At 40.3% G+C, this 16516-nt stretch overlaps 1 protein-coding gene and 1 long non-coding RNA gene across 6 annotated transcripts; one reads left to right on the forward strand and one right to left on the reverse strand.

Annotated features, from left to right (window-relative positions):
* Nucleotides 1-1439: 1439 nt before the first annotated feature.
* Nucleotides 1440-11764, forward strand: MCMDC2 (minichromosome maintenance domain containing 2). Of its 2 annotated transcripts, none has more exons than XM_053981238.1 (15): nucleotides 1440-1481; nucleotides 2098-2226; nucleotides 2310-2440; nucleotides 2529-2588; nucleotides 2898-3093; nucleotides 4064-4186; nucleotides 4354-4461; nucleotides 5703-5831; nucleotides 6354-6585; nucleotides 8246-8451; nucleotides 8764-8930; nucleotides 9269-9445; nucleotides 10134-10276; nucleotides 10795-10904; nucleotides 11354-11764. In XM_053981238.1, the coding sequence occupies exons 2-15, from the start codon at nucleotides 2127-2129 to the stop codon at nucleotides 11518-11520; spliced, it is 2049 nt and encodes a 682-aa protein (XP_053837213.1). In that variant the 5' UTR covers nucleotides 1440-1481; nucleotides 2098-2126; the 3' UTR covers nucleotides 11521-11764. The 2 variants fall into 2 exon arrangements, with proteins under 2 accessions (XP_053837213.1, XP_053837218.1); XM_053981243.1 differs by lacking the exon at nucleotides 1440-1481 and adding an exon at nucleotides 1558-1625.
* An 833-nt stretch (nucleotides 11765-12597) lies between these two features.
* On the reverse strand, nucleotides 12598-16017 carry LOC128809356 (uncharacterized). Of its 4 annotated transcripts, none has more exons than XR_008437695.1 (4): nucleotides 15924-16017; nucleotides 14262-14372; nucleotides 13335-13440; nucleotides 12598-12942 (listed from the first exon to the last, which is right to left on the reverse strand). It is a non-coding gene; the product is annotated as an uncharacterized LOC128809356 (long non-coding RNA). The 4 variants fall into 4 exon arrangements; XR_008437697.1 differs by having other exon boundaries at nucleotides 15912-16017; XR_008437699.1 differs by having other exon boundaries at nucleotides 14262-14368; nucleotides 15924-16015.
* Between the last annotated feature and the right edge of the window lie 499 nt (nucleotides 16018-16516).

Here is a 16516-nt window from a genome sequence, read left to right on the forward strand (position 1 = left end):
ACTGGGAAACAAATTGGTGGTATGAAAGGAAGTATCCATTCTCATACTGAATTTTTAGTCTGTATGCTCCTGAAATGATTGTGTAATTATGTGGCTACTGTAACTACCTTCTCTTCATGGCAAGGAGGCACAGTTCTGTAGAGGGATGGGAAGGAGAGGGAATATTTCAGAAATTGTGGGAACTAGCAGTCTTTTACATTTTTGTCTTAAATTCCAAGACATTCATACCTAGCTGCCTGACTGGATGAAGGGTTTTGTGTTTCTGGTTTGTTTGGTTTTGTTTTTTTTTTTTGGTTTTTTTTTTTTTGTTTTTTTGTTTTTTTTTTTTTTGTTTTGTTTGTTTGTTTTTTTGTTTGTTTGTTTTTTGTTTTTTGTTTTTTTTTTCCCCCAGAGGTTCTTGCCTTTAAAAAATAGTGTGGCAGTTGAAGTTATTTCTTGGAGAGCAGCTTAATAATTGTTTATTAAGCTTTTTCCTTCGGCAGAGTCTGCCTTTTTGGCAAAGTGTGAATGTGTTCAGCACATGACTTGAAGTACTTAAGTTCTTTGAATTGAAGATTAACAGACTGTACAACATCAGGCAATAAAGCCTCATAGTATTTCTGTGCCCAGTGCTCTTGTTCCACATCTCTGTGCATCCCGTGAGGATGGTGTCCAAAGTAAGACGTGCATTTGGAGTGTTGTGGCTGCCTCACCCAGGGCTGAGCTCTGAAAAGTGTTACCTGAAACACTTGGTAAAGCCTAGAGCGGAGAGTGGATCTGCGCAGGAACTACCTGTGCTACTCCTGTTTTGGCTGATAAGTCATAAAGGGAGGCAAAATTTGCCTTTTTGTGATTAGTGCAGGGTTTTTTTTTTCTGCCTGCCTGTAGCAGAAGGGGACTGATTGTTGCTCCCCTTGCAGAGAGGGAGCCCAAGCACGCCATGGGGAGCAGGCCTTTCTCCGGTGCTGTGGAGGCCGGGAGCGGTGCTGCTCTTGTGGCCTGGGGGAACGAGAGACCACACTAAAGCTGGACTGACTGAAATGCACTATGGTTGTAAAAATGTCAACTGAAATACGACACAAATAAGAGTTCAGAGGTGCTCTCCCGGAGAGCTAAGTTTGGGAGTGCCCGTCAGCTAAAGCCAACAGTTAAATATGCAATGTGTATTAATGAGAGAAAAAGGCTCTGCCAAGTACGTTGCCGCAGTGCTTTGCACGCTGACAGAGCCGTGTCCCGTGCCCAGTGCCCTGCCCGGGTGAAGGCAGTAGCTGTGTGGGGCCGAGTCGCCAGTCCCGGCGGCGGCCGCGGGGCTGGGGCAGCTGTGGGTGTGGCGTGGGCTGGGAACTGCCTGCCCTCAGGACTCGCACTGGGCACGGGCGGTGCCCTGCGCTGCCGAGCCCTGCGGGCCCTGGCTCTCCCCGCACCGGCGGCTGAGGGGCTGAGGGGGCGGCGCGGGGAACGCCGTCCCGCCGCTGCCGAGCCCTCGCTGCCGCCCCGTGCAGGTCAGCCTTCGCCTCGCCCGCGGGCACAGGGAGCGGCGTCCCGGAGCTAAGGGCAGCCCGGGCCCCGCGGTGCCCGCTGCTGCCGACCCAGCAGGGCCGGGGCAGGACGGGGCGCAAGAAGCCTGGTGAACAGCTGGTGGGGAGGTCTGTGAGGCAGGGGTGCCGATGGCAGGAAGCCGAAGCCAGGCGGGAGATGCTGGTTGTCCGTGCCGAGTCACACCTGGAGTGGGGTTAGCTGGCTGTGGGGACAATGACCCTGGTCAAGCTTTATTTTCCACAGCTTAAGCGCTGGCTGCTCAGTGTGCAATGAGCGGGGCCACAGCTCGCTCCTTCCTATCATATGTGGTGTCCTGCGTGTCCAGCCCGGGTAACGCAGGATCCAGGGAGATACAGTGGATCTACGTGTGCACATTTCTTTAAGCCCTTCTTGCTCAAGGAATGGAGTAGTTGTTGTGCAGGAGTAATCCCAAAGACATTGGTGGGGGGAAATCCCTATTATAAATTGTCTTTTAACTTGTGCCTTTAATTTTGTGTGGCTTTGCTAGTATGTACCTTTATTATTACTGTTATAGCACGGACAGTGCTACCATCATTTCTTCACGGTTTATTCCCACAGCTGGATAAAGTGTGCAAAGATCTTGGAAGATGGATCCTGAAATACAGAAAATGAGGGAAGTTGTCCTTGTCTACCTTGACAGAAGTGGTGGCCTTCAGAAATTTGTGCATGATTGCAAAAAATATAATGGTATTAATACAAAGTCTGTTAAATTGGGTACATAATGTTATGTTAACAAATCCATTATTTTAAAATACTTTCTGCTCTTACAGACTCAAAACAAAGTTATGCTGTTTATCGTTTCATTATTTCAATTAATCCTTCTGACATTGCTGAACTAGATGCAACTCTTGGAAACTATATTCTTCATAATCCCCTACAAGCTGCACAGATTTTTCAGTCAGTAAGTGTATAATAGATGAATAGAAAGTGCATCATCTAAATTTTAACAAGATTTTACTTTCTTAAATGAAGTTATTTTTCCATTACAGGTATGCTTCGTAGCTATTAAGACATTATCATTAATTGAACAATTGCAGACAGAAGCCCAGGTGAGTCTGCATTGGTTTTCTCCATTTAGATCTTGAATCTTCTAAGTATAGTGAAATATTAACAAATATTGTTGTTATTAAGTTTTCATTTTCCCTTTGGTTGCCGTATTATTTATAATTAAAAATAGCTGGAAGTCTCACCCTACCACATTGCAATTGTGAGCTTAATTAATATGAAACCTAGTTACTCTTAATGTGTTTCTGAATTTTTTTAACAGTTATGTATCACATTGTGTGTTTGTCCATAAAAAGTAAAGCATTTTAAATAAAAATATGTTTTTATATTAATGCTCTTGTGTCTCTTGCTAGATCAGTATATTGCTGAAACCGACACATTTGCCACCTTTACCAAGTTATGTTCTGAGTCTTTCTGCATATCCCTTTAATTACACATCTCAAAGATTTTATATGTCTGAAGGGATAGTGATTGCACTGGGAACTGTAACAAAATACACACAAGGAGCAAGATTTCTTTGTACTGAGGAAACCTGCCCATTCTCTGAAGGTAGTAAAAAATATAAAATTAATCAGTACTATTTCAAAAGCTTTTAAATAAATTTGGTAATAAGACATTAAAAGCCTAGTCTAACAACGGTATTTTCCTATATAGTTTTATTATGCATACATTTTTGTAATGAACACAGCAGGATTTTTGTTAACTGAAAGGAGTGGACTTGCTCAGCATTATTAAATGTTTTGGAAGAACAGCTATGCCAGCAATCCCTTCTCCTAATGCTGAAGCAGTTTACAGCAGAAATAGTTTATAGGAGAAAACATAAGTCACCTGTATAACTCGAATATATTTAATATCCCAAATAACTTAATACTTAAATATCTTAAACGACAATATCTCTAAGCTAAACTAGTAATATACCTTTTTCCTTGGAAACTCTTTCTGTCTATTAAAAAAAATACCACAGAACATGCTTAAATGGATGGCAAAAGCTTCCAGCATAGAACAAGTGATGCTTTGATGAGTAGTTGACTCCTGTGGTACTACTACTTTGAATAGTATTACTGAACTTCTTGTACCTTTGCAGAGAGAGGCCCTAAGTACTTTTAAAGCTGTTTTCTTGCTTCTTCTGTAAGAGAGCATACAGTTATAAAAGAGATGCAAAATCCCCAAGTTTGGAGACTGCAGATTAAGTCATACAGACATCTTTACGAGGACACGAACCTCTAATAGTGACTATCCATATCCCATGTCATTCCCAGGCCAGGCAGAAGCCAAGAAAGCCCGGCCAAGCTGTTCATCTTGGGACTGTGCAGTAGGAAACTCTGCCATCTCGTGGCCAAACACAATAACTTAGATGGATTATTTTAGTGGAATATGTAAGGGAGGCTCATCTGAAGAAACACATAATACATTTAGAATTGCACTGTCCAGTATTTAATTGCTTCTGTTCTCCATGGGAAATTTAAAACTAGAGCTATGCCCTCCTTTTAAATGGTTGGTAAATTATTACTTTTTTTAGGGTTTAGGTGCATCAGAGTGCATTGTCCTGGAGCTACAGAATCTGCTACAGTGAGGACTGATTTTGTGTGTAGCTTGTGTTCTTCACCACTTCAGGAAGACATGAAATTTAGAGTACTTGGTGGTAGGATTTATGTAATCTTACTTTTAGATCTGGTAGTTTCCTACTTCTGTTACACAATAAGTAAACAAAATATTTAAGTGGAAAAAGCTCACTTAAAATAGACCAATCTTTAAAAAAAAGATGTTTTCAAGAAAATTAACCTTTTTTCTTTGCCTTTGTTTTGAAAGATAAACAAATAGTTGAAATGACTGATGCTAAAATTCTGAATGCTTTGAAAGGATATTCCATTGATAAATCATATTTTAGGATTCAGGCATTTACATTGTTCTTGAGAGGTAAGCTGAACTTTGGAGTTCTGTCAAAAATGTTTTAGAATTGATCTATAATAATCCCCCCCCCTTTTTTTTTTTTTTTTGTTAAAATGGTGAAAGTCATTATTTATATTGCATTCTTTCTGTACTCTCTCCATAATTTTATAAAAAGTAGCTAGGTGACAAAGCAGTGTGCACAGGTGATTGCAGAGTGTACATAGCAAAATTCTTGTGTCACTTTTACACCTCCATTTAATTACAATCCCCTGGCCAGCTCGGCAGTGTCTTATTGTAACTGTTGCTTTTTTTCCCTCCTTTCTACTTCCTTTGGTCATGCTGTTCTGTATTAACTTCATGTTTATTTAACATCCTTCCTCAATCTAGCTGTTTTTCACATTCCATCAGGATTTTTGGGTTCTACTACCACTGCCCTCCACCACAAACATTAAATGGTTTCTAATGTTAATACCTAAATAAAATCACAACTCAGCAACATACTTCCATTAATTCTTCAAAAGACCCCAAACAAACACAGAGACAAGCAACAAAAAATCCTCATCCATTCCAAAAGTCTAGGGAATTATATGGTTGAATACATATTAAAAACTAAATAGAAGGTAGTGCTAAAATTATAATAAAAATTTATAGAACCATCTATGGTCAAGATACTGAGAGTTCATGCAGTAAATTTCTGCAGGCTCTAGTGATCAGTGTGGTTACAGTGTTTCTCAGACTGAGACTGAGATCTGGTTGGATCTAATTCTCATTTTCAAAAAATAAACGGGATTTGGTTTTATAAGATGCACAAAAATATAAAGGTTCACAAAGCTATTTGTGGGTCTTTTTGAAATCTCTGTAGTTTGTATCTCCTTTATTGTGTTGGTTTTTTTCTCTGACATTTTATAGGACAGTGACTGATAATGGTGATGCAACAAACTTCAGAGTAGGAAATATACTTGCAAAAACTATCCATCTTCTTTTCAATGCAGGACTAAATGCATTGTCCATTTTCTTTATTATGAAATCTGTTTTCCCTAACCTGGTATGCCTTCCTTATCTTTTGCACTAAATGATTAAAACTGTATGTTTCATTTTATTCTAGCCCATTATCAGTATGGCCTCCAGCTGTTTTCTGCCAATGTTAAATCATAAAATCAAACGTTCAGAATGCGTAGAAGTTTTCTGACCATGTCTTTAAAACTGCTTTTATGCCCTAACATATCTGTAGCTTTGCCCCCCTGCACTTAGTTTTTTATTATTTGCAGATGAACTGGCCAATAAAATGACAATAGGAAACCACTACAGGATTATAGGAATTCCAGCTTGTGTACAAAATGGCTTACAAGTGACTGCATGTATAGAAGTCAATAGTATACAGCTCTATAAACCAAATGGTAAGAAGGTTCCATTAAAAATTGACTTAAACCCTAGAAAACCTCCTAGAAAAAAATCTTGAGAATTGGTAGAGTTTTTTATTATCTAGAGGTCCAGATTACAAAACCACTCAGGGACTTTCCTCTTACAGTCTGAAATGTGTACTTGCTGTTATTTGAGAATATCTGCTTTTGCCTGCTTTCCATGCATTGACAAACTCCTTAAAATTATTTAGTAGTTCTTCAACTTCTCTTTCTATCTTCTCCTATCCACTGGAAAGTACTATGTAATCATATAAAATGAACCTGATATTTCAGCTTGGTTTTCCTTTCTTATTCCATGAGTTTTAGCAGATCATGCCTGCTACCTTTCTAGAAGTAAAATTAACAGTGTCAGATGCTTACATTCTGAATTTGTGCTTAATACAGAGATATATTTGTTCTTGGTAAGTTTTTGTATGAAGACTCCAATGGTGATTTGTTCTAACTTACCTGCATAGGTTTCTTTAATGTGTTTGTTCACCTGTACTTTGTTTCCATTAGGTCCTTCTTTTGTCAGTGACAATTTTAAGTATCTGCTCTCACTGACTTCAAGTTCATGCTGGAGATTTACTGCTGTCCTGGCCAACATCTTTGCTTCTCAAGTTGTTCCACCAGGCACTTACAATACTCTTAAACTTGCAATATTGCTGAGTCTAGTACAGACGTGTGAAAAAGAAAATGCAGATTATCTGGATCTCTTGATTATGACAAGTGACACGCTAGTAATTGACAGGTAAAGAGATTCCTTTTTTTTCATGTAAGTTAGAATTTAAAATCTAGTCTTTTTAAAGATAATAGGATTGGTCTTACATGAAAAGCTAGAGACTTTGTTTTAAAAGCATACACAAGGCTCCAACTTAGTTAAATATTCAGTTTTTATCTCCTGGACATTTTTGTTTCTTTCACATAATAACTCTAGATCAGAACTTCATTAATCATAAAACCTACAAAAACTCTCATAAGATTACGGTAAGGATTTAACACTAGCACTGTTTTGCAGAGCTCAGATAAAGCTCATTCTTCTAAAATCAAAACTGAAGGCTGTTCCAGAAACTGGTAACAAAAAAAAAAGAAGGGCTCAACTTTTCAAACCTTGTGTCAATATAAACCCTCTCATCACTGATTCCCAGCGGTCGGCCTTTTGAATAATTAAGCAGCGTATACATAGGTACTTACATTTTTATCTCTTTTTCATAAAAACCATTCAAATAAGGTACCAGACTTCACATGCATTTTTACACATAGATCATAAATCTGGTTGTTGTTGTTGCCTTAAATATTTTTCACTATGCATTTTATGTATTTACCTATTCATGCAACAATAAACTGTTAAAACAATTTTACATACACTGCAGGAAAGTACAATATGCTCAGATTTACATTAATTTAAGCAAAATTACTTTCTCCTTCCATAACTTAAGATCTCTGAAAGGGGCATGAATTTTATCTTCATTTGGAAGTTATTCAACCAATTCACTAATATTTTTTTGTTGTGAAAAAAAATCCTAAAACTTCAACCTTTTTAAAATTTAGTTGTAGAAATTAGTTCAAAATTTTAAAAATGTGAACTTCAAGATTTCTTTTTTCCCAGGTTAAGATTAAGATTTCCTAAGACAAACAGCAGTTCAGTGTTTTAAGAATCAAAACATCTGGTTAATATTAAAACAGTTGCACACTGTAAATCATGATTCGACATTGTAATTTATACTATCTTCCATGTGCACAGTATTCACTGTCAGCAGCCTGTTGAAGTAGGCATTTCCTACATATTTCCATTGCTGCAATACCCTATTTACTAATTCTTACTAATTTTACTTAGTAATTTTCTCCCAGGTCATAACAGTGGGGCAAACCATGCTCTGACATCTTAAAATCATTAAGAGCTTTTGATTGTGGAACCAGACAGACAATTTGCAACCTCTCTGTGCTAAAGAACATAGTACAGGGGATGAAAAATATTTTTTATACCTTCTTTCTCCAAAAGAATTGGAGGGGAGTATGTAACTCAGGAAGGCAGAGCTTGCAAGTTCCAGCCTTTTCATTTTTCCCAGATGGCCAGAATTACTAATCGTCTAAACTTTAAATCACTGGAAACATTTCTGTAGAATAGAAAGATGAGTTAACGATGTGGGGTAAAATTATGAGATATTTTTGATTTCCTAGGATTTACCATGATTTGTCTCATGTTTAATCTATAAGAAACAGTGTCTTGTTGACAGCTGTTGGAAAGCAGGCTAGAACCTTTTGCATTTAAACAATTAGTTTTGATTCTAGTTTCACGTTAAGGTTTTTTTATCGTTGTTGTTTCTAAGTTAGTTTTAATACTTTCTAAGGTTTTTTTAGAAGTTAATAATTTAACAATTTATGACTGACAGAATTATTTAATCCTCCAGGCTTCTGAATTACAGCTTATGTCTTCTGCCTCGTGGCATACGACACCCACCTTCCAGTGACATTTTTCCTTCTGTGTCCAAAGATAAACATGGAACTGGAAGTGCCAGTATTCAAGCCTGCAGTGCTGTGCTGGCCAAGGGTGGCATCTGTTACATAGGAGACTTAAGTTCATATAAAAAGGATAAACTTGAACTTCTACAGTCTGGTAATCTCCCACCTCCTAACAAATGAGGGTACAGAACTAAACAAATATGCAGTATCAAGGCTAGGTTTGTTCCCCAGCTTATGGCCCTCAAATGCTGCAAAAATCTGTATGCTGTTTTTAATGCATGTGTGTAAAACACAAAGACAAAAAAGCCAAGGTCCTGTAAATTTAAATCTGTTACACTACAGACATTCATTAATCATAACAATTCAACAAACTCATAATCATAACTGATTTCAGAATGTGTGTGGGACTAGAATTTATAGCTAAGCTAAATCCATCACGTAACTGATGAATTTTGTCTTATCCTAGTGCTAGAGAGCAGAACAACAACAGTATTTATTCCTGGGAAGAAGTATGGAGAAGAGGCTGACCAACAAGTTACTGTTTCAGTTCAGACCAACTTTTGGTCCTTTGTAGATGTGGACTCTTCCTCAAAGAAACATATACAAAAGGAGAACTTTCTAATTGGACAGATGGTAAAGCACATGCCTTGTTATGAGAGGAACTGTGCTATAGCTGTCACTGGTGTTTATTTCCACCAATAAAATAATGAAAACAATAAAACTTGTTAGTAGTTCCCAGAAAGTCACAACTTAAATAACTTTAAATCAAGTATCTTCTAAAATGAGATAGCCTTCCCAAAAAAGTAGGTGTCATTCAAACAACATTTTACCAAGTAGTACAGGTGATTCATTAGATAATCATGCAGTATAAGTGGATATAGGATATTTCAGATATAAAACACCGTGATGCTTCTACAAGTCAAAACCCCAAAATAAAGTAGATGTTTTCTTTCTGTGGGTCTCTTCTTTAGGATGTGAGTTTGATTCCAGTTAACCTTGTAGATGGTTTTGGGCTCTTGATCTACAATGAGTTTCCTTCCTGTCGCCTGTCTTCTCCTGTTGTACATCATACTTTGAAAAAAGCCATTAATCCTGAAGCCATGGTGTACAAAGTCTCACAGCAGTTCAGAACACAGGATTACGAGGAGGTAACAAATTATACACAATAAATTAGAAATGCATTATATTTGTGAATATCATACTGGGTTTGGCATCAGAAAGTTCTTTTAATACTCACTTTCTGCCCTTCCCCCCACCATATTTCCACTAGCACTATTAGGATCACTGACAAAAGCAGCTTCAGATCTTAAAAAGGGTCAGTATCATAAATACAGTTTGAACGTGTTTCTGGAAAACATACTAAGTTAGTATTCATATGAGAACAGATCTCCAATATCTATTTTTGACCAAAAAGTTTACAACCAGTAGTAGAAGTTAATACTCCATTCTAATTAAATTGTCAATATCTGTAGCATAACTAACAGATAATTCCCCCTTGGAAGTGTTCAAGGCTAGGCTGGACAGGGCTCTGAGCAACCTGGTCTAGTGGAAGTTGTCCCATCAGAGTAGAGTTGGAATGGGATAACCTTTAAGGTCCCTTCCAACCCAAACCATTCTATAATTTTGTTTACTCTCCAAGATGTGTCCTTGTTATTATCCTTCATATTTTCCTTATTCAGTATAGCTAAATGGTGACAACTATCTTTACCAGTAAAGGTATTGGTAGAATATATTGTCCAGCCTGTATTACTATGCCACTGGTATATTAAAACATGTGAGAAAAGGTCAATTCCTTATTTTCCTGTTGAATATTTAAAATGTATGCCCTCTCTCTAGTTTATTTTGTTTGCTAGGAATCTTCATGTTGAACTGAGTTCAGAAGCAGAAAGTCTCATTCAGGGCTATTATCTTGCAAGTCGCAGGGTGAGAAGAGATTCCATTCATGGATCAACATTATCAGCCTCTGCACTAAAAATTCTGTACGTCCTACTTTCCATTTTCAAAGAGAAATTGTGCTCATCTGCTCAGGAGCTTTTTAATAAAAAGCTACATAAGACTCACGTTTTGAAAAGTTCAAGCATAAATAATCTTACTTACTATTTATGAATGCCATTTATTTTATATATTGACACTGTTAAAAGAAACCCAAGTCCAAACAACTTTGCCAGGCAAAAGAAAACTAAAAACCCCAGCTACATACAAAACATGTATCATTATTAAAGCTATCTAGAAAAAAATTGGGATTTAAATATGTACAGCTTTATTATGGGAGCAAAAAAAGTATCAATGGATAACATGCAAAGTTCCACTTTTTAGCACAAAAAGTTTATGCATAATATGCATTTTGTCAGTGGTAAGTGGAACTGCACAGCTGAAGTAGGAAAAAAACCACCCCAGTGTTAACTTTTAATTTACGCAAGTGCTTGATACAGGGCAATACACATTGCATTCATGCCTGCAGTTATTTATTTCTGACATACTTATATTGATCTCTTAGGATTTCACTGGCTAAGGCTCATGCCAAGCTCAGTTTAAGACAGAGAGTACTTGAGGAAGATGCAGTGATTGCAGTCTTGTTACTCGAGTCATCGCTGACCCTAAAACATGGTAAATAATGCACAGCAGTTCCTTAGGCTTGGGTGCATCACTGTCACATTTTGTCAGTCTGAAAAAATTCTTAATCCACTGATTGCAATAGCAGGTAATTTCAAATCAAAATCCAGAACTTCCACTGTTGAAAACTGGCACTGGAGAAGTCTGTCAGTTTGTCTCAGTGCTGTAAGTCTGTCCTTCATACTGGTTTATTTAAGGCATTGCTTCTCTGACACTGGCTCAGGTTAAACTAAGGACAGATTTCCCTCCCTGGGAAAACCAAAAACATTGGACTTTTTTTGTTTATTTAGCATCAGTCATATTTGTTCACACACAGATTTGGAAGCAAAGTAAGAATTATGATCTAGGATTGCATTACTAAGTAATTTGCATCACAGTTCCTTTTTTCCCCTCAAAGTACTGGCAAATACTAAGTCTTACAGCTTAATTTCTTCTTTGCCTAGGCACATCTGCACTATGTGTAGCACCAAATCCCGTATTTCCATTTGACCTCAGTGATGAAAACTCCCTGCAACAAAGAGATATTTACCTCATGCAGTGTCACCATCAACTGCTGAAGTTTATTGCTGCCTATAGCCCAGGAATTCACATTAATACTAATGAAGAGTAAAAACTCCACTCTAAGTAAAGCCTGAGGCTTTGGCTTTTTGAGAAGCTAGTTAGAAATACAAAATTACTAAAACCTTAGAAGACAGTTCAGTGATGTTTTACCAAGGAATAAAGCATAGCTGACAGGACTTGAATTACAAGTTTTGTGAGTTATTTGAAGGCACCAGGGATGTCTTCATCCTGGAAAGCCATGGCTTCAGAATATAGCCCCAGCCAGAACTTCTCTTCCTAGCTACCACTCTCTATTCACAGCTCAGCAAGGAGTAATTTAGGATTCAGGATTTTTAATAAGACTACAAGTAAAAATTAAACCACCATTTTAGAATCTAATGTTTCATTTCAGCTACCTGAATTCTGCAGTTTTTCTTGTTGCTTCCTTTTAAATGTATCACCCAAACAGTTAAGGAGTTTTAAGAACATTAAAAATCTTCTTTTCATAGCTTAAGTCAGTCTTTACTTATTCATGGTGTATAGATTTTAAGATGTATAAAAGTATTATCATACTGCTTCATGTTCTGTGTCTTTTTTTACATTACAGCAACATGAGATTAGACAAGGATGCCAGATGCTCCTGAAACCAAAACCCAAACAAAACAAAAAAGTCTGCAAAACTAACAAACCACAAAAGAAACCCACCAAACCACCCCAAACTGCAAAACCCAGTGTTTCCACATTATTTTATATAGACTGCAGGGGATAGTAGAGTGCTAATTAGGTAAAAGAATATTAGACAACCTGGTAGGCAGGTAGCTCAATGAGTTCAGCTCTACCTCACTGTAAAAACAAATGAAGAACGTGTGGTAGGAGATGAGATGTTCGGAGCACCCTATACTCCCCAACTATGGGCTTTCCTCTCTTTCATCTTCCTAGTAAGGATATAGCACTAGGCATAATCCTCAGCAAGCCTTGCATCCAAGACATACACCTTAAATAAAAAAGTTGCAGTAAAATTGTCCAGACTTCCTGTCAAATCTGGACAAGCTGAATAATTTAAGGCTTGTGTTACTTCTACCCAGGATGTCATCCAGCAGGATCAGAGTGCTACTGCTCCCATAGCCTTGACAAAAAAATAAATTACTGACAACAGAAATCCAAGATTTTATTCATACCCACTACTAACACTGTAAACACTCATTTAGACAACGCAAATTTTCCCACATTTTAATCTTTGCTTTATTCACTTTTGATCCATTTATTTGATACACTCAAAAAATCATACTAAGTTCTAAGACTGCCCAGAAGGCCACTTCTCTTTCTAGAGTGACACACTACACCAAACTTCATTCCAGGATTATTCATTTTCAGTGAACAGCTACTCCCCTGCCGTACTATGGAACCAAGCAGTATTTCTGATGAGCAGGAAAGGCAATGGAAGCATTTCCAAGGACATTAGAGCTCCACATTCCAGGCTTCTGTTTTCAAGCTAAGAACAATAACAAGTTAGTTTCCTGTACCCTTAGTTAATCTTAAACAAAGGTATTACCCTCACTGGCATTTCAGATCTCAAGATACACATCAAAAAACATTCAGATGGGTAAACGGCAGAAGTCTCATCATTATGCCAGAAAAATTACTCTTTAAGGGTAGACTGAAATAGAATTCCTTTATCAATCACTATTTTTGAGAAGCAATATTAAGAGCACAACATTTTATCCTTGCTTCTCCCCAGTTTCTCCCATGAGCTCTTGAAAACTGGAAGCCTTGTAGCAGTACTACAAGGAAAGGATGGTAGCCAACATGGCCAGTGCAGGCTTTCCCTGGATGGCAGTACAGCCTGCAGGAACCTGAGATTGTGACAGTAAAAAAGCAACTGACCTCCTTAAACACCCACACTTCTAGAAGTGAGTGGACTCTTCTGTTGGCCCTGTGTGCACACACAAGGCTGGAAGACAGTGGAGGTGGTCATCTGATGTCACAGAACCTTGAAAAAAAAAATCTAAAATCAGAAATGACAGGAGCAAAGCAAACTGGAAAAAACTACTGATTAGCTGGCACATCAGATATACAACACTGCTCATCACAGCATTCAGTTGGGTAAACGGCAAAGGGTTATCATCACTGTGCCAGCAGTTTCCTGCCTATGTAAGACTGCTTTTTCCAGGTACTAAATACAAGGGAATTGGTGAAGTTTGTCTCAAGAGTTGTACTTCCATAAGCTGAAGCAGAGCCTTCATCTTAACTGTTAAGCACAGAACAGATTGAGTACAACCAAGAACAAGAGAAAAACAGCTCTATTTGGGCACAAAAATGGAGGTCCCTCTCTTACATTCAAATCCCAGATGCCAAGTATCTTTCTAGAGGTAAACCTCACTACCACAGTCACCATTCCTTTTGGAACATATTCCAAGACTGACGCAGTTGAAGTGCCACCATGGATTGTGATCTGAACATACTGTTGTTCACTTAATTCTCTCAATTTCAGCTAACATCCATGAATTCTTCAAATCAGAAGTCATGTTTCCCCACTTAAAAACTAGGTTCTCTGATACAAGCCTCTTCCTTTTGACTCCTTTGGGATTCTTGAATTGCACCTGCTTTGTTCTGGGGAGCAAGTCTTAGGAAATTTTATAGCTGCCATAATAGCTTTTGTTAAGATTTCAATCTCTTAACCCTACATACAATCAAATTTCTCCTTTTTCCATCTGTAAGGGACTTTACAAGCCATTTAACAACTCCAGAACTCTTGATCTGGATTTCATGATGCTTCCCTCAACATCTTTAAGTACAGTAAGAAATACTTACTTCTGCAGCTCCAAAATTCACGTGGCATCTTTCTGCTTGCAAGGCATGGCCGAGTCCAGACTGAGGATTCCCAAAGCCAGTAACAAACTCATCTTGAGCTTCACTTTCTGCCTAAAACAATGAAAAGAAGATGTTTGATTCAGAGAGCTCCACTGCTGAGCCAGCAGCAGAAAGCACTAACACTTCTTTGGGAACAGTAAGCCAGTCCAAGAAACACAAACCTCATATTCTCTTTGTAATTACCTGGCACAGAGCATCAGCTGGGATCAAGGTTAAGCAGAGGCATGACCACTTTCCTAAAACAAGCTCTGGTGTGAGGAATGACTAATTGCAGGACAAGTACAGTGCTCCTAATGACCAGCCAGGCTGGGGAGAGGAGCACCCTGGCAGGGTACAGCCTTTAACCCCAATTCACATGCGGCACTCTGGGGAACTCAGTGATGTTTTGACCACCAGTTGAACTGAGGTCAGCACTCACACCGCAGTCTGTAATGCAAGAGAGCATTATCCCAGAGGCTGCTGATACTCCTGGGGCCCTGTCCCTGCCAGACCCCACCAGTTTGGATCTGTGACTATAACCCGAACAAGGGCACAGTCTGGGTCACCTCACAGCCCTTGCCCAATTCCCTAAAGGAAAAAAAGGTAATTTATCTTTTGAATTATGACAGGCATTTGCTGATGAAAACGATCTGTCAGCAAAACCAAGTGTCTCTGAATGTCCAATCTGTCATTCCTTTCAAGACTTGATGAGCCAGGAGACAGCTCGAAGTAACCACCGCATGGCACACAGTAATTAGGTCCATCTCGGTGTCCCACGGCACCGGCTCTCCTGGGCAGCCTGTGTGGCTGGAGTGTCAGCCTGAACTGCGCCACCCCAGCGCCCAGGGGAAACACAGGCACAGCCACGGCAGCGTGACAATCACTCCTCTTTCAAGTGACAGCTTTGGCTGTTTAGAAAAGCACCTGAAACCATCCCTGCAATTCCTGACATTACAGCCATTGCTTTGACCTGCCATGTCGGGATTTCTCACATTAACCACCCAGGAGCATTTCTAATTCCTCTGAGAAGGGCAGAGGTGCTCGACTGTTCAGACGAGCACTGCCGAGGCAGGACCTGCTCCAAGGAGCACGGCGCAGGTCGGGCGGCTGACGAATCACACGGATCGCTGCGGATCCACACGGTGGGATCACGGAATCACAGGTTAAAGGTCTGGAACGGACCTTAGCGGGCATCCAGTCCCAACCCCTTTCCTGCCACGGGCAGGGACACCGCCCACTAGACCCAGATTGCTCAAGGCCTTATCCAGCCCGGCTCTACAGGCCACCATGGCTTCGGGCACTTCACAACCTTCCTGTTCCAGCGACCTCACCACCCTGACAGTAAAGAACTTCCTCCAATACCCAACCTAAACTTCCCCTCTTTCAATTTGTACTCATCAGACTCGGCGGCCGCTGCTGCCGCTCCCACGCCCGAGGCCGGGGCACGGCGGGACGGCTCCCAAGCCACGGATCAGCACGGGCACGTCCCACGCCCGGGCACTCCCCCTTCCCAGGCACCGCCCGGGGCTCCCCTCGCCAGCCCGGGATCCTCCGGCAAAGGAAACCCCGCAGACACGGGCCGGGTCCCGCCACATCCATCCACGCACCCACCGAGGCACGCACCCCGACTGGAGGCGGGCAGGCGCGGCGGCTCCGGTCCCGTCCCCCATGGAAAGGGCGATTCCCCCCCGCGATCCCGCTAAATACGCGGCGCGCCGGGGCGGGGCGGGCGCGACGCCTTCCGGCTGCGCGCGCAGAGGGACGCGGGGAAAGCGGCGAGGGGCGGGATTGGGATGTTGAGAGCGGGCGATCCGTGTCCGGAGGCGCTGTTGGAGTTCCAGCGGAGAGCAGCGCGGGGAGGAGGTCCCTGCGCCGTACGGGCAGCGCCTCTGCTGTGGCCGCGGGAAGTTCACCTCCCATCCCTCCGAGGGAAAAGCTGTCATGACAATGACCGAAGTTTGGCGAGATCTTTTAGGTTCCTCCATGAAGAATGCCAGCTTTTGATGGCGTATAAACATTTTTCAACTGTATTCCTAGGCACGTGCATATTCCTAGTGTTAAATGCCAAACTCTTGTGTTTCAGTATACAAGGATATGAACTGTTCCTAGGAAATGCAGCATTGGAACCAAACATCAGGTTTGAAGCAAGCAGGTTCAGAGGATCTATTGTTACCCTGCTTTGTAAATTTTTAGAAGATAAAAGCTCTTGCCCCGCT

Source organism: Vidua macroura, chromosome 1 (genome assembly GCF_024509145.1).
Source record: "Vidua macroura isolate BioBank_ID:100142 chromosome 1, ASM2450914v1, whole genome shotgun sequence".
NCBI lineage: Eukaryota > Metazoa > Chordata > Aves > Passeriformes > Viduidae > Vidua > Vidua macroura.